General features: G+C 43.6%; 1 protein-coding gene across 6 annotated transcripts; it reads left to right on the top strand.

Moving 5' to 3' along the window:
- Nucleotides 1–268: 268 nt before the first annotated feature.
- On the top strand, nucleotides 269–24,374 carry shroom1 (shroom family member 1). Of its 6 annotated transcripts, none has more exons than XM_019873319.1 (10): nucleotides 269–480; nucleotides 6,539–6,615; nucleotides 14,504–17,340; nucleotides 17,419–17,602; nucleotides 17,739–17,785; nucleotides 17,971–18,594; nucleotides 18,777–19,304; nucleotides 19,783–19,870; nucleotides 20,266–20,538; nucleotides 23,446–24,374. In XM_019873319.1, exons 3-10 carry the CDS (start codon nucleotides 14,699–14,701, stop codon nucleotides 23,698–23,700), a joined length of 4,641 nt encoding a protein of 1,546 aa, XP_019728878.1. In that variant the 5' UTR covers nucleotides 269–480; nucleotides 6,539–6,615; nucleotides 14,504–14,698; the 3' UTR covers nucleotides 23,701–24,374. The 6 variants fall into 6 exon arrangements, with proteins under 6 accessions (XP_019728878.1, XP_019728872.1, XP_019728874.1 ...); XM_019873313.1 differs by having other exon boundaries at nucleotides 17,733–17,785; XM_019873315.1 differs by having other exon boundaries at nucleotides 269–499; nucleotides 17,733–17,785.
- The last annotated feature ends 935 nt before the right edge of the window (nucleotides 24,375–25,309 follow it).

Here is a 25,309-nt window from a genome sequence, read left to right as displayed (position 1 = left end):
TTAAAAAGAAAAGCAAGCTTTTTTGGAATGGATGCGTCTAATGTGTTCTGCCACCAGTGCGTGTCGGCCTTGTTTGTTGTGGTTTTTCTGAAGGGTCAACATGTTGGCGTCATTAACTTCTGTTCCAAAACTCGCCAGCAGAGAGGAGAAAGTCCTCGTTTGACGGTACAGCCCACTTTGACAAATAGGAGCCGGCGCTCTTCCCTAAAAACTGCCTCTTGCTAACTCCGATTGGCCAGCGCCGCGATCCATTACTCTTCATTCCCTTGCGCCCCTCCTCCAGAGAGGTAGGTAACTCGTCAGGGAAAAGAGAAAGCTTATTATTACCTACCAGTTGGCAGAGAGATACGCTTTCTACATTAAACATTGTTTTTTTGGTAGTTTTCTTTCTTATTCCCCCCGCCCCCTCCAACAAAAACCGTCGAAGAAGGACGAGGGAATACGAGGGGAGGACAGCGAAAAGCGAACGCGGAGCAGCAGGTACGTGAAGGGGCCGCAGGTGCGTTTGCTGTGCTCAGTTTCGGTTATTAACCTGTCAACCTGTTGCCTTTGTCCTGTCTCGCCGGGGCTGACGTGAAACATGACCATTCTCACCTAAATGTATCACTGGAGTTGGGGTTTCTACATTGCTGTGTGGTTTTATCAGTTACTTTTGGGAGGTCACCAATTAATCGTTTGAGTAAGGTAGCGTTGAGATAACGAAACGAAGTGCGCTAAATGGTCCCTGAATGCAACACTTTTACGTTGTAGTACTGTACAACCCAAATGTCAAATGTACAATGATTGTACAGCTGACATTTGGGTTTAATGTGCTTGCTAAAACACCGTAACTTAAGTTATTGTTAATTAACAATGAAAAGAAATGCACGTTTATGATCATTTTGTCGGGCCCTATAAGAACGAATTTTTGTTAAAGGTTTTTCATGGATGTGGCTACATTGATTTGCTGTTACTTATGTATTGTACAGTTCAGTAATAAACTGACTGTCTAGTGTGGTAGTTTCATTTGTCATTGTTTTGTACCTTTGGTACAAGACGGTTAAAGCTTAAACTACTATGAAAAGAAAACGCAACCTTTTAGATTTTAATAGATTTTTGTTTTATAGAAAAGGCCATTTACAATGGCATCCAAAACAGCTTTGCCTCTCCATAAAAAAAATGTGAGAATGATTCTGCTCATATATGCTGTTTCTTTGGAGGAATTATAGTCCCGAGTCGCTATTTGGAAAATAAAAGTTGCCAAATAAGTTGGCAAACCTGACTCTGCTTTTGTAAACCTGCTCCTCTCTGTTTTCAGACGTGTTGTTGTGTAACACACCGGTGATGTGCTTTGATTTTTGTGAAGAAAGGCAATTTGGAAAAAGTTACAGTGTAGAATCGAACTGAGTTCTGCCACAGAAGGGGACAGAAAGTCTAAATGACTTATGCACCCACACTCCATAAACCAGTGGTTCTTAACCTGGGTTCGATCGAACCCTAGGGGTTCGTTGAATCAGTCTCAGGGGTTCGATGGAGCCTCTGCCATGGAGGTTAAGACACACCCAACTCAACATGTCAATTAGTTATGACACGCCCGCTTGGCCATCACTGGCTGGTTCATTTCGTGCACAATTTTAAAAAAATATATATACTTCATATTTATACTAATTGTGTTTAATTTTTTCTGTTTTTAATAAATGTGTTTTTTATGTATTGAATTTGTTAAAAAAAAATACTATTTTTATTTTTCACGAATGAAGGGTTCAGTGAATGTGCATATGAACTGGTTGGGTTTGGTACCTCTAACAAGGTTAAGAACCACTGCCATAAACAAATGCAGTGCAGCTCAGCTTCTGGCTTCGAGGACCTGAAATGGCCGCCGTGATGAAAATGGTTCCCCATTCCTGCATAATTAGTCCTTTGTTTTACATAGGTGTTGATGATTTGACCTTTAGACATAATTACCTCACTATTTCTGACAGTGAAGAATAGATCTTGTTTTTTGCCAGTATTGTGTCGTCCCTTAAACTCATCTACCTGTTTCAAATGCATCAGTGGGCTTGAATTATGCACCGGGGAGGCTTTTCAACCTAATAACGGTAGACTATGTTTTATTAAAAGCTGGAACAAAAGGCACAACGGGCCATGAATGCCTCGGGAAAGCGGACACTGATGTTTTGTCCTGTGCCTGAAACATAAGCGCTCATGCGGCGCCTTGTCCATAACGATCGGAGCGGGGACAAGCACACTGGGCCGCACTGTTCAGCCATCGCCGTGGGGTGCTAACTCGTAACGCTGACCTGAGCTGACCTGAACTCCGCATCGTTCTCCTCAGGTGTTTGGAACTGGTGTGTCCGCAAATTGGTGTTAAAGACAAATTTTTGGGAAAGAAATGCTGTATTATTCTTTATTTCCATTTCACCACTGCCGAGTGTTGTTGTGTGCAGAGTTACTCTCTGTGATTTAAAAAAGATAAGTGCATTGTGTAGCCAACTCAAGTTTGGCCAGCTAGCTAATTTAATATAGCCATCACTGAAGCACAAGGATAGACACTTTTTTTTTTTTTTTTTTTTTTGAGCAAACGCAACAAAATAAACATTTGATAAGCACAACTGACACCCAGGCACTCATTTTGCAGACTGGCTTACCTGAGCTAACAACGGCCAACAACACTCTTATTCACTAAAGCACAGCTCCCAACTTTTAAAGACTAACAATTAAAGTTATCGATAAATTAATCAATTCTAATAAAAAAAAAGAAAATAAAAAAAAAAAGAAAAATGCAGCCCTAAAACAGCATAATAAGCAACTAGAGAATACATTCAAATAGGTTGGATTCCAGCTCTTTCAGGAATTTTCCCCAAATGAGCCCCACTCGGAAGCAAATAAACAAATGCTGACACATTTACCTTTACGATAGATTGATGGGGTGCCGTGTGTGTCTGTGTGAGTGTGTGCGTGCGTGCCTGTGTGTATACAGGCAGAAATATGAAGAAAGGAAGCTGGAAACAAAACGATGGCGTCGCAAATAGAAGGGCGGGGACTATGAGACACAAAAGCCATCAGTCACGTACTTAAATTTGCCTTGGGCGTTTGACATACGAGCTATGTCTGTTTCTCTTTGTCATCCTCGAAGGAGGAAAAAAAAAAGTGAGCGAATGCTATTGTTGCTGATCTGCCACAAAATGATGATGGGATGGTACCATGGAGCCATATGGAGACAAAAATACGCAAAATAGTTCATGTCCTTCATCTCAACTCTTCTAGCGTGCCTGTTTTGACTCTTCGTGTTTACATTCTTATTCCGACCTTTTAACACGCAGCTTCCCTGTGAGGAGGAACTAACTGGTTTTGGCTCCAAGGGTTGCTTTCAAGTTCAAGCCGGTTCGCATCCTAATTTATAGTCGTAATGATTTTTTTTTTTTAAATCCCAGATACACCGTTAAAGCCCAGTGATAAGTGATAATGCACGGTGCTTGTAGCATGTCGACTCCAGGCAATTAAGTTATTATCAGTGACCATGATGTCACTCTTAAATGCAAGTGCAGGTGCAACTTAGAGATAAAGCCGCTGTCACCATTAAATAAACCCTCAAGGGACTACCTAATATGGAGAAGATGACTCATTGGCCGGTTAATATTCACCTTAAAGAGAGGAAAATGTGGTGTAGTGTTTGTAGTGTCGCGAGACCTCATTTCCTCTAACAACAAAGGCTTTTATACCTTTTGATTGGGTGACAATTTGAAAGAACACAAGAACAGAACCCTTCCATGACCAGCAGAATTTTATTTCTTCATTAAGCCAAGAGAGCGAAGGCCGGCCAATGTCGCGTCAAACTCACAAGGTGTAACGATCTGGCGGTATTGCCAGGCCTCGGAAAAGGATGTCAAATGCGTTCAGGTACACTTGTGGGTGACATTGTTGTAGGTAGTTTCCCGTACGAATATGAAGTTGTGTAACCTCGATTGACTATCAGGAAGTGTGCGTCAGTTCAGAGCACAGCATGCTGGTAAACATTTTTCTTCGAGGATTAATAAGTGATAGGTAACAGTTTGAGGAGACTGATTCACTGTTGTCATAACCTTCATGAAAACTGCATCCAAAAGCTCTTAGCTTTCGGTCATTCCAAACTGATCCGGGCATTTTTTTTTCTTTCTAATGAGTTCCGTTTTTCAGGAATTACAATTCATTATCTGTTGTGGTAAATCCTGCTTAATTCTCATGAGAATAGGCTCTGCGATTATGTCTAAAGTGCTGTGTCATTATGGTTTGCTAATTGGTAGGCTCATTAATATGTCTCTTTTGGCCACTGGATATTTAATTCAATTCTATTGGGTGGAAAATATATTTAGCCACTTCACATAACACCATGAAAACTACCTCGTGTGTATTGTGATGCACCAGTCATACTGAAAAAAAAAAAATCAGAAGTAGAGTTATTCAATACCTTTACCGCACACTGTTCAGTCAACATTTGTCTTTCTGTAAAATGTCTGACAAGCACGCATCTAGAAATGACACTCAGGTTTGCCAAAATGGATGTATGTTAACACTATACTCACTGAAATATTAACAATATTTTGATTTTACATATCATCAAAGCCAGGGTGTGGTTTCGTACTCTTCTTGCTGGGTTATGTGCCTTTAGGCTGATCTGGCCCGCTGGCGTGAGACCGCATGATGATTGCATGGGTGCATCTTTGGCTGCAGGGTAAAATGTACAGTTTTACTGCTGACGACACTCTCGTTATGTTCTTACTGTCACCATCATAAAATGTCATAAAAAAATTCACATTTGCCTTGATTATCTGTAAAAAAAATAAATTCATAAATTGCTGTATATTTTGAAGCCCATAAAATACAAACGCATGATTTGCCGACACCAAGTGTGAGCTCAACTGCAATTTAAAAAAAAAAAAAAATGATGAGTTTGTCTCATGCTCGAATTTCATGCTACATAAGCATTTCAAGAGCGCAAATGTGTCATCGCCACGCTCTGCTGCTCTGCAGGCTCGTCTTCATCATCCTGTCACTCACGTGCCCTTGTGACCAATAGTTAGCGTCTCTTTCTTTTGTCTCTCTTGGCCCCCCGTGCCACTGCAGATAGATATGATGTCACGAAATGGCAGCCATAGGTTATCACTCAAAGATCCAACCTCCCCAAGTGTGTGTGTGTGTGTGTGTGGGGGGGGGGGGTGTGCGCGTGCCTGATGTGGTTATCCGACAGCACCACACCTACACTTTTGCTCATAGCTGTAGGACTGTCATTGCGATACGTCGGTGTCATATGTCAGGGACTAAGTGTGTGTGTTTGCCTTTCCATTTTTCCATTTCGAAAGTTGACGGATTTGTTCCAGTTTCCCCATAGGAATTAATATTAAGTGAATGTATTTAATCCGGGTTCTAACAATTGCCATCGTAATAACCTTTGTTAACTGCACAGGTTATGTTTTAGGTCACCTTTGAACATTCTTGGCTGTCATACGATTGTCAAAGTAAGTTTAATGCTGTACTACAAAATCAAACATCGAAGGCAGTGTTCTATTGGGATGAACCGCCGCTGATTTTGCAGGATGATTCCATGCTCGCTGGAGCCGTGTTGTGCTGAGCTGCCACAATAGAGATACGCATTTCACCGTCGCAGGAACCTCCATACCCATTTTTGGAGGGTTATTATTAAAACTTTCTTCTTTGCGACATTAACCAAAACACACTTGTGGAGCGGATACTATTAGTTGCTCAAAGCTCACATTTTGATTGACATGATCGCCCTTTGTGCTGTAAAACGGCATCAAAAAGCTTGTTAACAGATATCGAATACATCCAGTCCACCGATTGATGTTTCGGGGTCTTTTATTGTCGCTGTTTCACTCGAGATCAGACGGCAGAGCCCCTCTTCAGCCTTTGTGCGCTCGTATGAGAGATAATGAGAGAGAGGCAATTGTGTGTTTGTGCGTGCACCAGGTGTGCCCGAAGAGCTTCTCGGGTTGCACGGAGAAGATGAAAAAGAATGTGTAGGTGATGGATGGATTTAGTTATACAATATGACTAATAAAGGAGCCCGGTAAATGTCACGCTGGTGTAACAACCACATAGTGTACGTTATGAAGTAAAATGTCAAATCGTCTTCCCGTCCTCTGTTTTCGCCATCGCAACTGGTGCCAAAGTCCACGCCGCGTTGCACATTTTTCCTGCTAAAGTTTAATCTGCGTCATTTGTTTTCCATGATTTAAATCAGCCCCGCCTCCTCTGACACTCACTCCCTCACAAAACTGCACCGGCCGCCGTAAAAAGGAGCCCATTGTGATCCAAAATGTCCTGATGGTGGATGATAAAGTGAAGTAGTACGTTTTTAGCATATTTATACAGTCGGACCTCTGAAGTTGAATGCCAGGATGTTGGTCATCCAAATCAGAATTCGGCAAGAAGAAACACCTCCAAAGTCGCGCCGAAACTTTGGAGTTAAGCGACGAGCTCGTTTCCAAGTCGGCCTTCCTCATGAACATTCAGTTCAGCGAGCATCAAAACATTGAAATTGGCTTTTTCTTTGGCTTTTCAGTTCCAACGAAGGTACCGGTAACAGCAAGTGGTGTTCAGAGAAAAGAAAGGCTGTGAGAAGAAGATTATACAGAAGAGGTAAGTAAACTCACGTTCGAAGCTATGCTATTCCGTGTGACCACAGGTGTTGTCATTTGGTGTCACAAACTAATTCCTTCATCATTAATAGGCCATAATGAGGGATATGCTTGTAATTAGCCTGTTTATTTTGCACAGCTTTAGCCGCTCACGTTCTTATTAGTCATTTCACTTATAAAGAAAAGTTAAGCACTGTTGATGTTTCAAAGGATGCACAAATGTCTTTTTTTTGCAGATTTAAGTACAAGTCTTTAAATTTAAGCAGTCTCCGATACCAACTACCGATACTTGTCACTGCCATGACGTCTTGGAAATGTGACGTAAACGGGCGTGTTATTTTATATATATATATATATATATATATATATATATATATATATCTGGTTGTCTTCTTCAGTAGTTGTAATCTCTCCAAGCTCGGTCCTCCATTTCTTCCGATGTTTAATGAAACTTCTCTGTCTGTGTTTGAGTACTTATTTGAACTGAAAGTACATTTTGCAACATTAACACAAATTTTTGGGGGGTCCATTGTTTGTCATTATCGTTATCTTGAAAATAGCAGACTTTTGTAAAAGGAAGCGATGTGTTTGCTTAAGTATACAGTGTGCGATTCTCTTGGTTTTGTGTTAGTTTTACTGTAAAATTCAACCGGGAGTGTCAATATACGACTTGTAGTAAACACAGGCGCGATCTTTTTGAACGACAGTTCGCTCTCTGCCAAAGTGCAACCGCTCAGGGAGGGCAGAATAGTAACGTCAAGCTGGTTGAGTGGTATCGGTCTCATAGTGTCAGAGCATTTTTTATGAGTACAAGTCCAGACGTACAGTATCGGCATGTCTAAATACGCTTAAATAAAAACACGGTAAATCGAGTCACCCTTTGCAAACATGTCATAAAGAGAAAACGGCAAAGGTGTTTGCACAGTAAAATCCTGCAGAATTGGCAAAAAATAAATCCTTGTGTTATGTAATGTGTGATTGTATTGCTTTATTTTATGGATCGTGTCAAAATAAGTTCCATTCTTTTCTTCTTTCTAATATGAGTGTGTAAGTTTTATTTCATCATCACACGTTTCTCCAAGTTATACTGGCACGATCTTCCAGCCATTGGAAGGCTTGACATTGTTTTACTCGTAAATGAAGTTAAAGTGTGTCAGTAGCCAAGATAGTTCAACAGAAACAAAACAAAAACAGAACAAAAACATATTGTCCTCACGGGTATTTAACATCACAGATCAAAAAGTAGGCCAGACCGAGCATGTGAGTCAGTCACCTCCGTTTCTTCACGATGACAAATAATACATATCCCTCTCCGTTCGTTGAACATCACCGCTTAAAAAGTAGGCCAGATCAAGCATCCACCGTGGATGCCAAACCACACAAAACCATGACCTGCAGGAGCTCTCGGGCTACATCTGTTGACTTGAGCAGTGGCCACGTTGGGTCGGATACGCTCTTCGTTTGCAATTCAAATATGCACAACCCGGAGCTGACGTTTTATCCCCCCATATCTTGTCCTACTCCCCCAGGGCAGTTTCAGGTGTATCTAGTTTATCCTTTTATGTCTCTGAAAACACCCAAAAGGGAGGATTATCTAAGGCACGTCTGTTTTTCGGTCTAGTCATCTTGACAAGAGAAAGATCGACTTTCCAAATTACTATGCTAATATTTTTCTTTGATCCTCCCAAATAGGACAAGCTGAAAAGTCACACATTTTCTCGCCCATTCGGCAGCATTAGGAAGTCATGTTTACTGAAATCAAAAGCTATTTCAATCAAAAACATTTCTCAGTAGGTCAGGTTCCAGTTTTAACACGCCATTCCTGCATCCACCGGTACAATAGATGCAAAGAATTGTGAAGCTGCAATGAAATGAGTGGACCTTTTGTTAAAATGTAACTTGACCCGTTCAGATGTTTTTATAAATCAGTAAACATGACCTCCGAAATTTGCAAATCCATTTATATGGGTGACACTGTGACCATGTCAAAGTGTCCTTGAGCAAAATCTAGATTTTTTTATATTTTTTTTTCTAAACCCTTTTCGGCACAGCGGTTACTAGAGTGGACAGCTTGTTATCAGGTTACAGGGTGCATGAAAGGGTTAAACACGAGACAAGATTTCAACATTGGGCTGCCGATTGGCCGGCAACCCGTCGAGAGTGTACCCCGCCTCTTGCCCACTGCGATCGCCTCCTGTGACCCTAATGAGCCTCGAGAAAATGGTCTGATTGAACGTCCCCACACATGTTCACGGTCCTTGTGGCTCCGACGAGAAGTGAGTCACCATCTTCTAATCAGGTGCACTCAACCTGCTGCGCGCACGGGGCAATTGTGATATCGCTGCAGTTACATAATTCGCATTTGCATGCACGCAGTCTTCATTTTTCTCTTTTATTGTGTGGTACCATGTCCCTTCAGTTAGTAATAATGATGCTCCTGTGCAGTCAGTGGCTTACGTAAGCAAGCGCTCCTGAACACGTGTTGGACAAACCGAGTGTCAAGCAGTGACGCGTATGCCCTCAACTGTGGCTTATTGTATGCAAACAAGGAGGAGCAACACCTCAAGCACTTTCTGGTCGGTGTGGAATATACACGAGTCAGTTGAGTCGCCAGCGGGCATCTAGCATTGTGCATATCCAGGACAAATATTTTGGTATTTTTCTGTTTTTAATATTTGTTCCCATTGGCTTTGTTGCTTTCTCTCAGCAGGGTGTCTCAAACAAAAAAATATATATTTGGTTGCACAGTTCTAGTTTTAATGGTGTGACAGGCTGTTTCCCCTTTTTAAAATTTTTCCAAAGATAATGCGTCAAAGATAATCTTCCAATTCTAGCTGCAAAAGTCACTGGTCCAGTTACATCGTATTTATAGTATGCAATAGTATTCAATAGGATGGATATTTGCTTACAGACGTATGGACAAAAATCTCATTGTTCTGTTTGCACCACTAAAAGTCTATCATTGTTTTTGGGGGTGGGGGGCATTATTTCATTGAGCTATGCGCTCCAATCGCAGGCGTATCAGACAGAGGACAGTATTGGAACAACCCGTGCACTGTGCTGGCCACATCTCTATGGTGAAGTCACACATTGTGATGACTGTCAAACAAATTTTTACCAGAATTGTGATGTGAATAATGAAGGTCAGAAGTGAACCGCATTATTGTGTCTGCCGTCAGCTGTTTGCGACGTAGTTCATTCTGCAACAGGTCAGGGATGGTCTGTACGGCCTTACGCAAACTGGTTAGCAAGATATTAGTTACGTGGTGCCGTGTTGCTGGAACTGTAGCTTGCAGCTCCTGCGTGAGTTGTGTTGGTGTCTTTTACTGTTCTCCCGGCGTTTTATATATAGCTGAAAAGTGCCTGGGTGATTGTGGCTCTCCTTTCCCATATGCAAGGGCACTAAAGTGCTGCTGTAAAGAAACAATAAAAGAAAGACCTTTAAAAAAAAAAAGTGACATAGCAGCGGTGCAAACCATCAACTGCGAAGCAGGAGCATGAGGCTGCTGACAGTTTGTTCTCAGGGATCGGGGCAGAGTGAGACATTGGGGAATGCAAGAACAATAGTTCTTGTTTTCTTCCGTTCGCAGTAACATTTTTCTGTCATGATGGAACGATGGAGACTTTTCCCACCTTTGAGTAGGAATTGGGTCACTCGCTGTTGTTTTCTTAGTCGTGCAGCGTTTATACCCAGCCTCCCGCTGGGTCATCTGGTCTTCTTTTTTTGGACTGTTGGACTGTTGTTTTAACCCCCTCAGCCTGTCTGTGCTTTCACACGTTGCTGGCTTTTTTGTTCTCGGGCAGACCTTATTTATGTGTCTTGTGCGTTATTTTGTTCCGAACCATTTCCTGTGCAAATGTCCTATTTTAACCATGTCAAACAGGTAAGTCTTGACGTTGGGTGTGTCCTCAGTCACTTTTCATCACATCAAATGCTCGTGGTGTTTGCCAGACAGATGGGTGTTGGGAGGAGGGCACACTTTCCAAGTCAATGCCAATCTGTTGGTTCATTGAAATTATGCTGGTTTGGTCAACACAAAGACAATCTTCCTCAACAATAGCGAATTTCCTTTTTGCTTTTTTTTTTTTTCAGGAAACACACCAACATGCCAGTTTTGTCCAATTGAAGACTTTTAATAAAGCAATGCTGCATCGCCTGCAGCGGTCCTCTATCTGTATTTCTTTCTCATGTGGAGGGATGCCTACTGTATCCAGTTAAATTCAGCATGACGAGATCATATTGCAAAAAAAAAAAAAAAAAAAAAAGTCCAGTGGGGTCCGTAATGCAAAAGTAATTGCTCAGAAGTCATTTGGAGTTTATCATGGGCACAGGTCAGCGTTCTGGCAAATACTTTGCAGGCGTCATGTAGACTCTGGTTAATAGTTGACCAGACAGGCTTACAGAATGCTCGAACGTGTGATATCTCAAGTCTCTGAAATATCATGCGATCCCTGTAAAAGTTTGTCAGGTTTTTGCGCTGGATGGAGGGGAGGAATGTCGAGCTTATTCTAGTGTGACAGCAGATTTTAAGACACAACCTCCACTCATGCAATGTATTCATCAACCCTAACCTCACTAAGAAATTGTGTTCTTCCCAACACATTCCCTGACCGAGCGGGATTTTTGCGGAGCACGTGTTCTTGATGCATTCTTGCGCCGCTTAAGCCTAATACTTCTCCCTCTTCCACGATGCTCAGTTGCCGGGCAGGCAGAACGCGGCCACGAGGTTGGTCAATGTTCGGTGTTGATCCCAAATCGTAGATCACATGTGGGGAACTGTCAAAGTGCGGCATTGTGAGTGGAAATGTTGGGATTGAGGAAATCATGTACTGTCGTGTTTGTTTGTTTATTTATTTATTGGTGTATTTGAAATGTATTTCTCTACTCTAATTTAAGTTGCATGTGTATTATTTGCAGCCACATTGGGCAGTATTATTGGAGGGGAAAGGGGGGGGGGGCTTAATGCAGCACCCTCACCCCTACCCCCAAAAGACAAACTGCTACTACTTTGTGAAATGGTTTTCTCTTGTGTTACGGCATGACATGTGGGGTCGCCTTCTGTAGGAGAGATGCAGAGTGGGGGTGGGGGATGCCGGCAAATGTTGGGAAATGTCATTTACACTGAGAGTAAACATAAAGGGGAAAAGGTCAAGGCTGTCAGGTGCACAATTTTGAAACAAAGGGCGCGTCAAAGGGGCGACGGGAGGGGGCGGGGGCTGTCTCCGAAGGGTGCCATTCAAGTTCGGAGCACCGCTGTCTGGGTTTATGGTCATCAAGCAAAATCTTCGTCAAGCAAAACATATTCATGGAGATTTGCCAGTGTCACATATTATGATTTTTAACTCCAACACGGCAAAACATTGACCAGGCGATTGCTTATAACTCGAAAAACTCAATTCAAGTCAATATTTCTCTATACTGAATGTCCCTTGACTCAGTAAAGGTTGGGAAACATATGGAATGTTTGTCCATAATCTTTGTTTGAGTTCAACTCAAAGTTGGAAGAACTGTTGCGCAGTCCACGGAAAGGTAAAGAGGGTCTTTAGCAAAGGGTGCTTTCACACCTACATTGTACACAGTTGTTGGATTCCAAACGTGGTCAGTTTCCTTCGTGAGAAAGTGTTGTTGTCAGCGTTGTGATTGAGGAGCACGCCACGCGGCTCGCTACATTTGGCGTCATCCTGCTTTCTCCACCTCCAGTATGTTGTCTGTCCACATTTTCAGCCATTGAGCGTGGGTTTAAAATGACATTGTGAAAGTAGGCCAAGTATGACTCTGGCTATGGCAATGTTAACACTAATTAAAAAAAAAAAAGTAGGGCAATGACAATAACACAGCAGCCGAATGTTGTCACGACTCTCTTAATGATAGGGCGTGTTAAAAAAAAAAAAAAAACACAACAACAACCTAATATAATTAGTCTTTTGAGATTTTTGGTGGGGGGTGGTGCAGGCCTCCTGAGGTCACCCGTCCACTCAACCCCCCTCCGTTCCTTCTTTCTCCTCCTCCCTCCTGCCTTGGCCAGTCTCCATGTGCCGGGCTCAGGACCTTGGGAATGAATGGCGCCCGGGCTGTGTTCCGTCTTTGAAGCCAGCCAGGAATGCGAGGCCTCTTTTTTTTCTTCTTTCTCTCTCTCTGTGTTGTTCATTGCTAACGTGAAATATTCCCTCTGCTGCTCTCATTGTGCATCGCAGAGCCGGACGTCATCAGCTGGCCAATCGTTAGCTCCCACTAGGCAGCCACAGGTCGCGGAGGGAGGGAGTGGGGGTTGGGGGGTGGGGGGTGCTTGGAGGGAGAAGGCACTCTCTGGAAGTCTTCCCTCTTAATATCGTGCTCGCCTGGTTACTTGACGCTACCGCCTCCTGGAAGAAGCTTGCTGTGAAAAAAGAATGGACATTTTTTGTTTTTCTCTTTTGGAGGCCACATGGGCGTTCTGGGGTTGAGGAGCCTGAAGAAGAAAAGTTTGCGTGAGTTGTGTATTGTTTTACGCCAGCAAGGTTCTTTTGAAGTGGAGCCTTCCTTTCTCGTGCAGTTCCGTGGTCCTTGTTCTGCACTCTTGTGTCCTGTTTTGTCTCGGTTGTGTGTAGGGGTATTTGTCTGGGCCAGTCGCCCTGTTTCTGCCTCACCCCCACTTCACTCCCCTTCTCTGTACATTGTGTCACCGCCTGTCCCCTCCATCACTTCCACTTGATCGCTCCCCTGTTTTGGAGCCCCTCTCTCTCTCTCTCTCTCTCTCTCTCTCTCTCTCTCTCTCTCTCTCTCTCTCTCTCTCTCTCTCTCTCTCTCTCTCTCTGTCTCTCCCTTTCTCTCTTTCTTTCTTTCTCTCTCTGTCTTTCTCTCTCTCGCTATCTGTGTGCGTCTGCACTTGTTGATCAGAAAGTCCTCCATAAACATATGACATGCTCTTCAATAATGTAGTTTGAACACATTTTTGTAATTTGGCCTTTTGTGTGTACACAAAACACCCACTAAGGATCATCTTTGAGTTTTCTTTTCATTTTCAATTGTGTGTTTTAGTTTCAAGGCAGTCATAGACCAAAGTTTGTGGCCCAGATGCACTTTTCATACATTAAGATTAATTTCAAGCATTCAAGGTTTGTCCTGGCTTTAATTTTCAAAAGAAATTGGCTATCAAGTGTGAAGACTTTTCAGAAGTTATACTATAGAATATTAATGAGCCAATGTAGTTAAATGTTCATCCACTAATTAGTGGGTGGGCACGTGATTTTGCAATTTATTATTGTTATTATTTTTCAAAATACCCAGTGAAACATCAACATAAGCCGGTACAGATAACTGATGTGCATATTTCTTGATGTTAGCATCATTGCTGAAGCCCAACATCAAAAGTGCATTGTTCAAGCCTGATGACAGAGAACCCGACAATCGCACCGCAGGTGTTACAGTATGACTCCGGCACGTACCCGGTCATTAACTTTCAGGGGTATGTTTCTTGACCACAGCTTTTAGGGTTTTATACATGTTTACCTGACCTACTTTGTGTGATTTTGTGTTGTCCTTGCTCGATTCCAAGAGAAAAATACAGGTGACTAGTATTACAGGGCAACAATGCCTTTTAATGAGGTATTAAGTGTCACATGAACGCTCTTCTCGTGCACTGTAGTTCCACGGAATTCCTCGAATAGTTTCACGTGTGTGCTGCAATGTGCTCAGCTGACCTCAAGGCCTAATTAGAGGGCCGGTCGATGCACGGTATAAGGGAGATTCCCTTCAATAGGTGATAAACTGTTCTGACTTACAAAACAAACGTCGCATAAGATGATGAGTCATAGGCTTCACACATAATGCACTTGTTTTCTGTCCAACATATGTGTGCCAAATCAATTTCAGGCTAACAACTGATCTGTGTTTTTATTTTCTCCTGCAGGTGCTTATGAGCAGACAAAGCATTTGAATAAGCCGTGAGGAGGTGGGAAAATGACCTAACTAGCGACTTGTGCTCTGCACAACCTGCTGCAAATGTGTCGGTGGCACTTTCCCCAGTCACAAGGCAGATGCAGGCATCAATGCGCTTCCAAGTAAATCTCCTCTTGTTCATCCTCGACATCTGCACCTTTATTCCATGGATTCCTACAGCTTCCACTTTGAGAGAATGAGCAGCGTGGACTTGCATTCTCTGAGCATGCCTGTCAGCCGGCTCTCCCCAGCCAAGTCCAACAGCAGTATTGTCGAACAACTTACCCACCACCAGCACGGCAAAGGAGACTCTGCTTACAGCTCCTTCTCTGGGGGGTCCACTGCACCAGACTACCCGCCTTCACTTCACTTCCCGGAAGACCTGCAGCCCAGCTCTTTCAGTCACTATGCTGACCTTAAGTATTTAAAGTCCATTTGTCATCCCAGCCAGGTCTTGCACTCTAACGCAAAAACCATGGACCAGGTGTATCGTTCAATGGAGGTGATCTCACAGAACTATCGCAATAGTACCCATATCCAGAACGGCAATGGCAATTTCTATACCAATGACAAAGCGATATCAAATGTGTCTCTTAGGGCTCCATCCCAAATTGTTTACCCTCCCAGTGGTGCTCCTCTAGTCCCAGCACGACAAGGTAGTTTAACAGCTACTAAAAATTTCGAAAATAGCACCGGTCAACAAAGTACTGACGCTCAACAGCCCAGACCCCATAATCATCACCATCCATACCCCCACAGAGTGAACGTCCCCCAAATGGGGATAGCTAAGATAGAATCAAGTAGCTCTGTCATTAGTCCCGAAACATTGTACTCGGATCAGAGGGCAGTGCCAGCAGGGGAGATCCTGCAGCTGCCAAGCTACCGCTCTCAAGTACCTTCTTACGAACAAAACAGGCCATCCATGAACCCACCCCATCTTTTCATCACAGACAACAAAGCTCTTTCTAAGCAGCAGAAGTCGTCAAACTTCCTGAGACAGTCACCTCCCAAAGGCACAAGCCAAACTGAGCACTCAAAGCCCATACAGCAATCAAGCGGGGGTGGATGCAGTGGAAAAGATCATGGTAAGCCCGATGGTGTCAGTGGTGAGTTTGAAAATCCACGCAAAAGGGCGCATTCCGCTTATGATTGGATTGGTTCTGAGCCAGCCCGTGTTTCTAGTCCTTGGAATGCGGGTCAGACGGGCTTTATCAACAGCAGCATCCAGCATAAGGGTCAGTTCTACTTTGTCACAGGAGTGTGTAAGCAATCGGACGCCAGAATGAGAACTCACTCTGCATGTGTGAGTGGGTCCGAAGCTGCCAGTGAATGCTCCACTGTGTTGGAAAGACCTCGGCCAAAAGAGAGAGAAAGATGTCACAGCACAATGGAAAATTTATTTATACCCATAAAAGAGGTCCTGGATGAAAGGAGCACCCAAAGCAAGGACCTTATACCAAGGGGTTTGGATCAGGAGAATCACCAACCCGCCCCCTTTTCAAAACAGCCCTCTCAGAGCTGGGATTCCTTTGAAGAAAGTGACACAGAGAGTCGAGAGATTGGGCGCCACACCACCAATAATCCTATATTTTACTGCGGACCTGAGAATAACTCCCCACATTCAACTTTACAAGCAAAACAAGTCCCCTCACTGACCAGCAATGAACCGAGAATCCAGCCTAAGCGTGAGGAGCAGGCAAAGAGGGAGAAAAGACAACCACTGACAGATGTAGCAAGTGATAGGATAAACAAAGAAACCACCCCGCTTCTCTATCATCTCACTGAAGCTAACAGGACAACAATGCAGTCAAGAAAGGACATTGACTTTGGTGTGAAAGATAAAGAAGCTGCTCATCACATTATGTGTGTCACAGAGCCGTCTATAAGGAACGGGAGACCTCCACAACAGGACGTGACCAAGAATGACACAGGGGGAGTCGACTCTGTTGCCTGTAACACCCTGGATGACTCCTATAAAAAGTACTACAAAGAGAGACTTAAGGACGCCCAATCTAAAGTCCTGAAGGAGACGTCATTTAAAAGAAGGGATCTGCAACTGGCATCAATGCATCACGCAAGGTCAAAACCTGAGCTGAGATCTCCAGGGAGTCACTCTTTCTCCTCATCACAAGATTCTGAGACTTCCACAGACACCCTCACCCCATCTGTAACCTCAGAGGAGACAGAAAGAGGGAGCGTAGTGGAAGAGATAAGGCGGAGTCCTCATCAAATGAACACAGAGTCAGAAATAGAAAATAGGAGGTCTGCAAATGTGGCCCAGCCTCAGGTAGCGTCACGAATCGGGGGGCGAAAACGGTTGACTCCAGAGCAGAAAAAGATGTGCTACTCGGAACCGGAGAAGCTCAACCAGCTTGGTGGTGGACCCAGCCACTCGGCTTGTCGGTCCTTTGGTAATGAAAATGACGGGCTGTTTGCAGTGGACAGTGAATGGCAGGATTACGTGCAACCAGGAGAGCAGGGACTCGTGGCGGCACGTCGGAAGTTGTTTGAGACGCGGGGTCGTGCCCTTTCTGCCTCAAGCGCTTCAAGGACAAACCTGAAGCACCTGCAACACAAGGCACTTGTGGCATACATGGAGCGCAAGACAGGCCAGAAAGTGGTGGAACCCCAACAACCGGGTCCTCGGCTACCAATACCCCCCAGACAGAGGCACTCTCTGGGAGAGAAACCGTTTGACTGGGGTGCCAGGCCTTTGTCAGCAAGTGCTGACAGCTATCACCTCAAAAAGAAACTCAACAGACCGCAGTCTGCAGGACGCATCCTTGATTCCTCCACCAGTTCCATCAGGTATGATTAGCGACAGAGTGGAAAGCAGTCGAATTCTGTTTTTCATTTGACATGATCATTTTGTATTATACATCACAGGTATGCCCAGTTCTTAGCACAATCCAGTTCAGACCAACCCTCAGTGCAGTCAAATCAACCCAGATGGAAGGAAAGACAATGTTCATCCCCTGGAAAGTATGCCTCCGTGGAGAGTCTCTTGGACCAACCAGAAGCGCCTACAATTTTCAGGAACAGATCCACATCCACACCACATGCATTTCAGGTAGGTCAGATCATTTTAGTTTTTTTGTTTTCATACCATAAAGAATAAAAAAATTACCCCCATTCTACAGTATTATATTAGTAATTAAAGACATGCACTCACATTTTTATTTCCCCTCTCTGGTCCACAGGCTCAGGAGTATAAAACAGATCCAGAACCATTTAATTCCTCTGAAACTTGCAGGTATGGACCAACACTCCAGTAAAATTTTGACATTTCTAATGTTTTGGGGTCAAGAGAGTATTATGTGCAGACTGTGGCAAATCTCCTTTCAAATGAATAATTCTGAGATTAAAAAACAAAAATTATATCTGATTATTTGAATGAGCAGCACAATCACATCCCATATTACTGTATATCTTTTCTAGTGTCCAGAAGAGTGTGAGCGCTGCACTGAGCTCAACATCTGAGGCCCCTCACCAAATCCGTGTGATAGCCCAGAGGGGCAAGTCCATGGAAGAACTAGGGGCATCCAAGTTAACCAAGATGTCGACTCTGAGTAAGAGTTTTGAACAGCTGGATCAAACGTGCCAAGACGTGAGGAATGTTTCACTTTTCGCTGAGGTCAGGGAAGCTCAGGGGAAGGAGAGTGGGAGGAAGAAGTATGGGCCGAATCCAGTGGCCAAAGAAACACATTTTTCTGACATGAAGGGACAGGCACAAATCGATACACAGAAAAAGTCCAACTTGAAACAGAACTCCGACTCTGTGCCGGTTGATGGAGAGGATATTGAACTTAAGTCCACAACAGGAAGAAGATCCTTGAGTCGATCCCACTCCCCGACTTCTTGCTCATTCTCGAGGGGCAAAAGGCAATCTTCTGGATCTCGCAGTCCTCCCACAGATAAGTTCCTGTCTGGCAAACCTCCTATTGAGGCGCACTCTTTTCCGCATTCCCCTGGAGGTCAGGAGACCAGTGAGAGGGAGGCGAGGTCTATCTTGTCTTCCACCACGCAGATAAAACCATCTTGTGAAAACAGACCGAGCTCCAGGTGAGATTTGACAAGCTTGTTCTTCAGAAACTACCCCTCTAACCCATGGGAAACATGCTTACCATGTAGTCTAGTAATTGGGATACTGCAACTGTTTTGTACATGTGGATCATTGGGAACCTGTTTTTTTTGTTGTTGTTGGGCATCCATGTGGTCACCTTCATCCAATCTCTTCCTTCCAGGGCTGCCCGCAGTTCATCCGAACCGTCAGCGGTTGAACCTGGCCAAGAGGTCTTACTGCCTCCCCACGAAGTGTCCCTGAGCTGTGGTGTGACCACAGATCCGTCATTATGGAGTTTCCCTCCAGAGCAGGAGCAGCCCAAACAGGATGTGCAGACTCCGGACTCTGTTTTCAACGAGCCTGCCATTTTGCGCCCTTTGCAGATGAGCGAAACGGTTTCTGATCAGCAGGTAGCAAAGGAGAAAAATTCCAAACCGGAACACAAGGACTCCGGAGAGAATCAGGACATGGAAGAGAGGCATCCACCAGAGGGAGAAACCATAAATTTGGCGAATTCCTCCAAGAAACCGCCGTGGGAGGAGCTAGTGGAAGCCGTGGTGAAGGCGGAACCCTCGCTGGCCCCCGCGCTCTATCCATTAGCCGATCGTAAGACGGCGCTGATGTTAATGGAGCAGCTGCTGTCTGAGAACACCCTGCTGATGGAGGAGCACTACAAGAAGAAACAGGAGCAGAAGGGAGCTGCACAAACGTCAGTGTCCTGGAACAGTATAGTACACTGTACATGTAGGGCTAACTTCATCTATGAAGAGAAGTTTAAAATCATTTACTTCTTCAGTTTTCCTTATACCGCTTTGATACATACTGTACAGCACTCGGTTCCACAGCCCTATTTTGGTCATGAGTGTACAAGTCTGTTAACGGAGAGAATAATTGCACTCAAAAAGCCATCTAATGAGAATTTCCAGTACTGTCTAGTGTTTCTCTATGAAACACAATCGTTGCTTGGTTATGCCCAAAGAAGGTGCCGTGTTACCTTGTGTTGCATCACATGCTCCGATACACCTGCATATCTGCTTACAGCAGTGCTTACACTCATGTTTCTGCAAACGCAAGCACACACACAAAGACAAAGTGAGCAAGAGGGAGAAGAATACAGGCATCATCAAACATTTGTTGATAAGAGCGAGGAATGCGGACGCCAGTCTGACCTCGTGCTTCTTTTGCAGTTGCGAGACCGAGGCACTTCAGTCACTTGACGGCCATGCAGGTGCAAGTGGAGAGTTTTACGGCACCGGTGAATTCACTGACAAGAAGGTAAATATGAAGTCATAACAGTGACACAAGACCACCATGGAGCTAAGACGACAATTCACTTGCAATTGGAGTTTGAAAGAACGCTTACATTTTTAGATTTTTTTCAAGGTATGAGCTCACCTTTCATAGAGTGGTGTATTTTATACATCCAAATATTTCCTGTATAATTTTTTTATTTCATTTTTTTTGCTGGTTTTGGACACTTTTTTGTCTGTACCTTGCCATGAACATACATATATTCCAATTGTGTACATCTTTTGCCACGTGATAGAAAAAGACAATGGATTTTCCTGCGAATAATGGATGATCGGTCTCCCAAAAAACTGACACTTGATGAATTTGCAAATGCTAAAATACTTATTCTACGTTCTCTACTCCCATGCTTCAATCCGCAGAGCATGCTGGTGTGCTATATTGAGGAGCGTCTGTGCACGCTGGAGGAAACGCGAAGCGTCCTCCAAGCGGAGATCCAGGAAAACATGGCCCACGGCGAGGCCTTGGAGGCTCTGGTCCGCGAGCGCTGTCTGCCCCTGGAGCTGGAGAGGTACAACCTGTTCATCGGGGACCTGGAGAGGGTGGTCAACCTGCTCCTGTGCCTCTCCGCCCGGCTGGCCAGGGTCCAGAACGCTCTGAGCATGGTGGACCAGGACACGGATGCTGAGGAGAAGGTGAGGATGTTTACCTACTGTGTGTGGCATGAGTATATTATCATGATTACGATTATACACATGGTACACCCTTACGGACATTGCTATTGCATAATAGTGCATGCAAGATAGAAACAAAATATGAAGAGACTGCCATGCTTTCTCAAATTACTTGGTTATTTTAATACCTGGAGCCACTAAAAGTGTATCCAGTGACTAACTTGCGCAAAAGAAAACACGGAGTGCCGAAAAAACCCCAACTGGTTTTGGTAGTACAATGCCATCGCTATTTATATAGGAGATTGTGAAGTGATTTTGGTTATTCTCAAGAAGACCTTTGGAAAATGTCTCGATCAGCTCTTAAATGTCATTTAATGAGCTGTTTTTGTTGTCATAAATATATTGGTCCAAATGTACCTTTAGTTGTACTCGCCACTTAAAATGAACAGAAAACTGAAGAAACAAGGATGATTTATTATTTTCCATGGCTTTTCCTTCAGGAATATACTAATAAAAAAAATCAATTTGTTTGTAACATATTTATTTAGATTCTTTTCATGTCTTTTGATAGTGTCATCAATTTCAAAATAATAAAAGTTTTCCACCCCAAAAACGTGAATATTTTAGGAAAGATTTTCCAATCAGAAACCAAATCATAACACCTTCCTTCATTATTTTGGTCAAATCTAAAAAATTACTGTAGAACAATCATCTCAACGTGAAAATATTTGCATAATCACTTTGTAAAAGTAAATGGTACAACAGTAGACAGTTGTCTTTTGATGAGCCCCGTGTTGGACTATTCACATGACTTGTGCTTACTGTGAACAAACCCGAGGCCTCACACTTGACACCTTTCTCATGATCAAAATGTTCTGCACGTGTGTCCTTCTCCAACCGCAACATTTGTACTGCAGTATCGGGGGCGTGACTGCAAATCATGAAAAATGTTGATCAATATGTTTTGAGTATTTATGAGTTGAATGTCTTTCTGGACTTCTTTCTCTTTTTCAGTTCCTCTAGAGTTGTGTTTGCTTTGAGAATTTCATGACAAGCCAGATCTAATTCCCCCCCACGCCCTTGACGCAAACGGTTAGAATGAAAATTGCAGTGTTCAGCTGACTGAAGCGTCAGCATTAAAGTGAGAGTTTGCGTCTCTGCTCTCATGCTCTGAGCCATGACGCTCTCTCTTTCTCGCTTTCTGTCATGTTGACTTTGGAACAGCAAACATGCCTGCGAGGTGAAGGGCAGTATTCCTCTCTCACCATGCGGATGGAATGCAAAAAAAAAAAAAATGCCAAGTTCATGAGTCTTCGCCTTATCTTCTGTAGTTAAGCCTAATGATTTATGCGTCACGTCCTGCAAATAGACTCAATGGTTATTATAATGACATCAGGTTCCATCTGAGTTCATCCCGCTCTGGTCCAGGCTTCAGTTCCACACGAGTGAACACACTAAACATGTGATTGAGAGTCTTCTGTACATGCTGACTCCCTGCAGGCTCGTTCTTCCTCGCCGTTATGAGCACGCCGGCTGTTTACACACCCTCACCAAAACTCCTGCAGCTCAAGTATCGGGGGCGTGACTGCAAATCATGAAAAATGTTGATCAATATGTTTTGAGTATTTATGAGTTGAATGTCTTTCTGGACTTCTTTCTCTTTTTCAGTTCCTCTAGAGTTGTGTTTGCTTTGAGAATTTCATGACAAGCCAGATCTAATTCCCCCCCACGCCCTTGACGCAAACGGTTAGAATGAAAATTGCAGTGTTCAGCTGACTGAAGCGTCAGCATTAAAGTGAGAGTTTGCGTCTCTGCTCTCATGCTCTGAGCCATGACGCTCTCTCTTTCTCGCTTTCTGTCATGTTGACTTTGGAACAGCAAACATGCCTGCGAGGTGAAGGGCAGTATTCCTCTCTCACCATGCGGATGGAATGCAAAAAAAAAAAAAAAATGCCAAGTTCATGAGTCTTCGCCTTATCTTCTGTAGTTAAGCCTAATGATTTATGCGTCACGTCCTGCAAATAGACTCAATGGTTATTATAATGACATCAGGTTCCATCTGAGTTCATCCCGCTCTGGTCCAGGCTTCAGTTCCACACGAGTGAACACACTAAACATGTGATTGAGAGTCTTCTGTACATGCTGACTCCCTGCAGGCTCGTTCTTCCTCGCCGTTATGAGCACGCCGGCTGTTTACACACCCTCACCGAAACTCCTGCAGCTCATCGGTTTCGATAACATTTGCACCAACCCTGCCCTCTGTTGAAACAAGGCAACACTGCACCTCCCTTCAAAGCACTTAACCCTATCCCTGATTACACAGTTAACCGCTTCGCATGATAATGATTTTTTTTTACTTGTGTGCACAGGATACTCAGGTACAGTCAAACTAAACAATCCTGGTCTTGCACCTTCACAGAAACTCATTTTGAGCATACGGGAGTGAATACAATATGCCAAAAGTGAAGTGGCACAGTTGGTCTCATGTCTAGAAACATTTTTAGTATTGTGAAGCAAATATTTTGTTTTTTTCCAGCATCAGACCATGTTTTAAGTAAGATTTTAACATGTCTAACTTTCGTATAAGTGTAAACACAGTGTAGGATTTTTTAAAAAACTTTTGTTAAGTATCAATGAGCTTCATGTGAAGCTGGATTGTTTGTTTTTGAATGGCATAACTACTGAATACAGTATGCAACATGGGTTCATGGTTGCGTACATGCTAAGATGCGTTGTGTTGATACTTTATGATCTCCATTTTGAGTGCTTTGCTGCCATTTTTTTGGCATCTATATGCAGTTGCATAACCCTTTCAGATTAAAGCGGAGAGCCAAAATCAAATAAAAGTCGAATAAACTAAAACCACTTGCCAATTCTACATTACATGTAGCATTAGATGTAAACATTGTGTGTGTCTGTGTGTGTTAGCAATCTCTGGATAGCCGTCACCGTCTGCTGTGCAAGCAGCGGGAGGACGCCAAAGACCTGAAGGACAACCTGGACCGACGGGAAAGCCTGGTGTCCACCTTCCTGTCCCGCCAGCTGAGCCCCGAGCAAGTGTGTGACTATCGGCGCTTCGTGCAGACCAAGGCCTCACTGCTCATCCGCCGCAAGGACCTGGAGGAGAAGACGAGGCTCGGCGAGGAGCAGCTGGAGGCCCTCGCCAAAAGCCTCCGTCTCTGAGGGTGGACATTTTGTTTCAGGAGCACGCACTGGTCTAAACCGGTTTGGACGATATGCTTATCTCCGCATCTTGCAGACTCTTTCCATCCCCGCTGTGCCTTGATTTCAGCGTCACCCTCGCTAGCTTGAATTCAGCTGCATTTCCCCTCATCGTCCACAGGGGGAGCCCACTAGACTCTCACACAGGGAGCCTGCAAAAAAAAAAAATGCTGCAGCAGAGTTTTAACAGACACCTTTTACATGGAACCCAACGAAGGTGGGCTATTGCCATAAAAGTCATCTGACATCCCGCAATCTACATTTCTGTCAACAGGCAACCTTCATCCCCGAGCCCCCCCCCCCCCGAATCGCTCATCCAATGACAAACCACAGACACTTTCATGGTCTCAGACACAACAACAATCAACATAACACCACTGCAGGTTGACGTCAATCTGAGGTGGGTACAGTAGCTACAAATTATACTCAAATAAGAGTACTGTTACACATGACTATATTACTCAAGTAAAAAGTAAATTGAGTAAAAATGAGCATTCAGGGGAAAAAAACTACTCAAGTACTGAGTAACTATTTAGTACATTCTGCTTATTTTTTTTAAAGGTGAAGTCAAGTCAAAAGTATTCTTTACAATAATGCATTCTATGCGTCCTCACTACTTGGAACACACTATTCAGGTTAATGTTGAATCTGTGGAATATGAATTAAGCAGAAAAATACACCTGTTTCTATCAATCTCTGGGGGGGCCATTTTGCTTTGTACTGACACATGCTGGCGACTGGAAATGACATCAGAGTCCCTCACGGCTCAGCTTGTGAATGTCACATGACCAAAAACCCAGAAAACAGGTCAGCCTTGATGGTCGTTACCTGAGCCCATTTGACAGTACCCAAAGTGGAAATCTCTTGAACAAATCAAAATATTCACTTACGGCTCTGTTACTACCTGAATGTCGCCAGGTCACCTTTAATCAGGAGAGAAACTTAGGGAAAATCCCAATTTTTACCAGGTGTGTTCAAGCCAGGCTGCTCTCGAAGCTTTAAGCAGCATAGGAGAAAATCACGTGGTTCAAGGCACTAAAAAAAACCAAAAGGTGAACGACAACTAAAAAAAAAGCACTTTGTAACAATACAGGAATTCACATTTCTTCACTCGTAAATCAAACAGCCTTACTCCATCCAGCTACAACACGTTGCTCTTACCATCTTTGTCATGAACAATATCACTGTCATAATGTTTAGATTTGTGTTCTCAAGGTACGTTAGGGTCATGTTCAACTTCTGGGGTTTCACTGTCAGGAATGAGATGTCATCTCCCTTGTCCATTGGTTACTTCATACTTGAACGATATACATCTTGACAAACCTTAGTTACTCATAAAATTCCATCATTGTTTTTAACCTCCACGAACATTGGAGCCAAAATGTCAGATGTGTATGAGTGATGTTCAATATGAACACGTGTGTGTGTGCGCGTGTGTGTGTGTGTGTGTGTGTGTGTGTGTGTGTGTGAAGAAAATGTTGGTTTGTCAACAATATTCCTGTTTATGTCATGAATGGATTCAAATTCTGATCGTCCCTCAGCAAATGACCTGACAAGAACACACCCACAT

Source organism: Hippocampus comes, unplaced genomic scaffold (assembly GCF_001891065.2).
Source record: "Hippocampus comes isolate QL1 unplaced genomic scaffold, H_comes_QL1_v1.1 scaffold59, whole genome shotgun sequence".
Classification (NCBI taxonomy): domain Eukaryota; kingdom Metazoa; phylum Chordata; class Actinopteri; order Syngnathiformes; family Syngnathidae; genus Hippocampus; species Hippocampus comes.
This window is presented reverse-complemented; position numbering and strand designations above follow the sequence as displayed.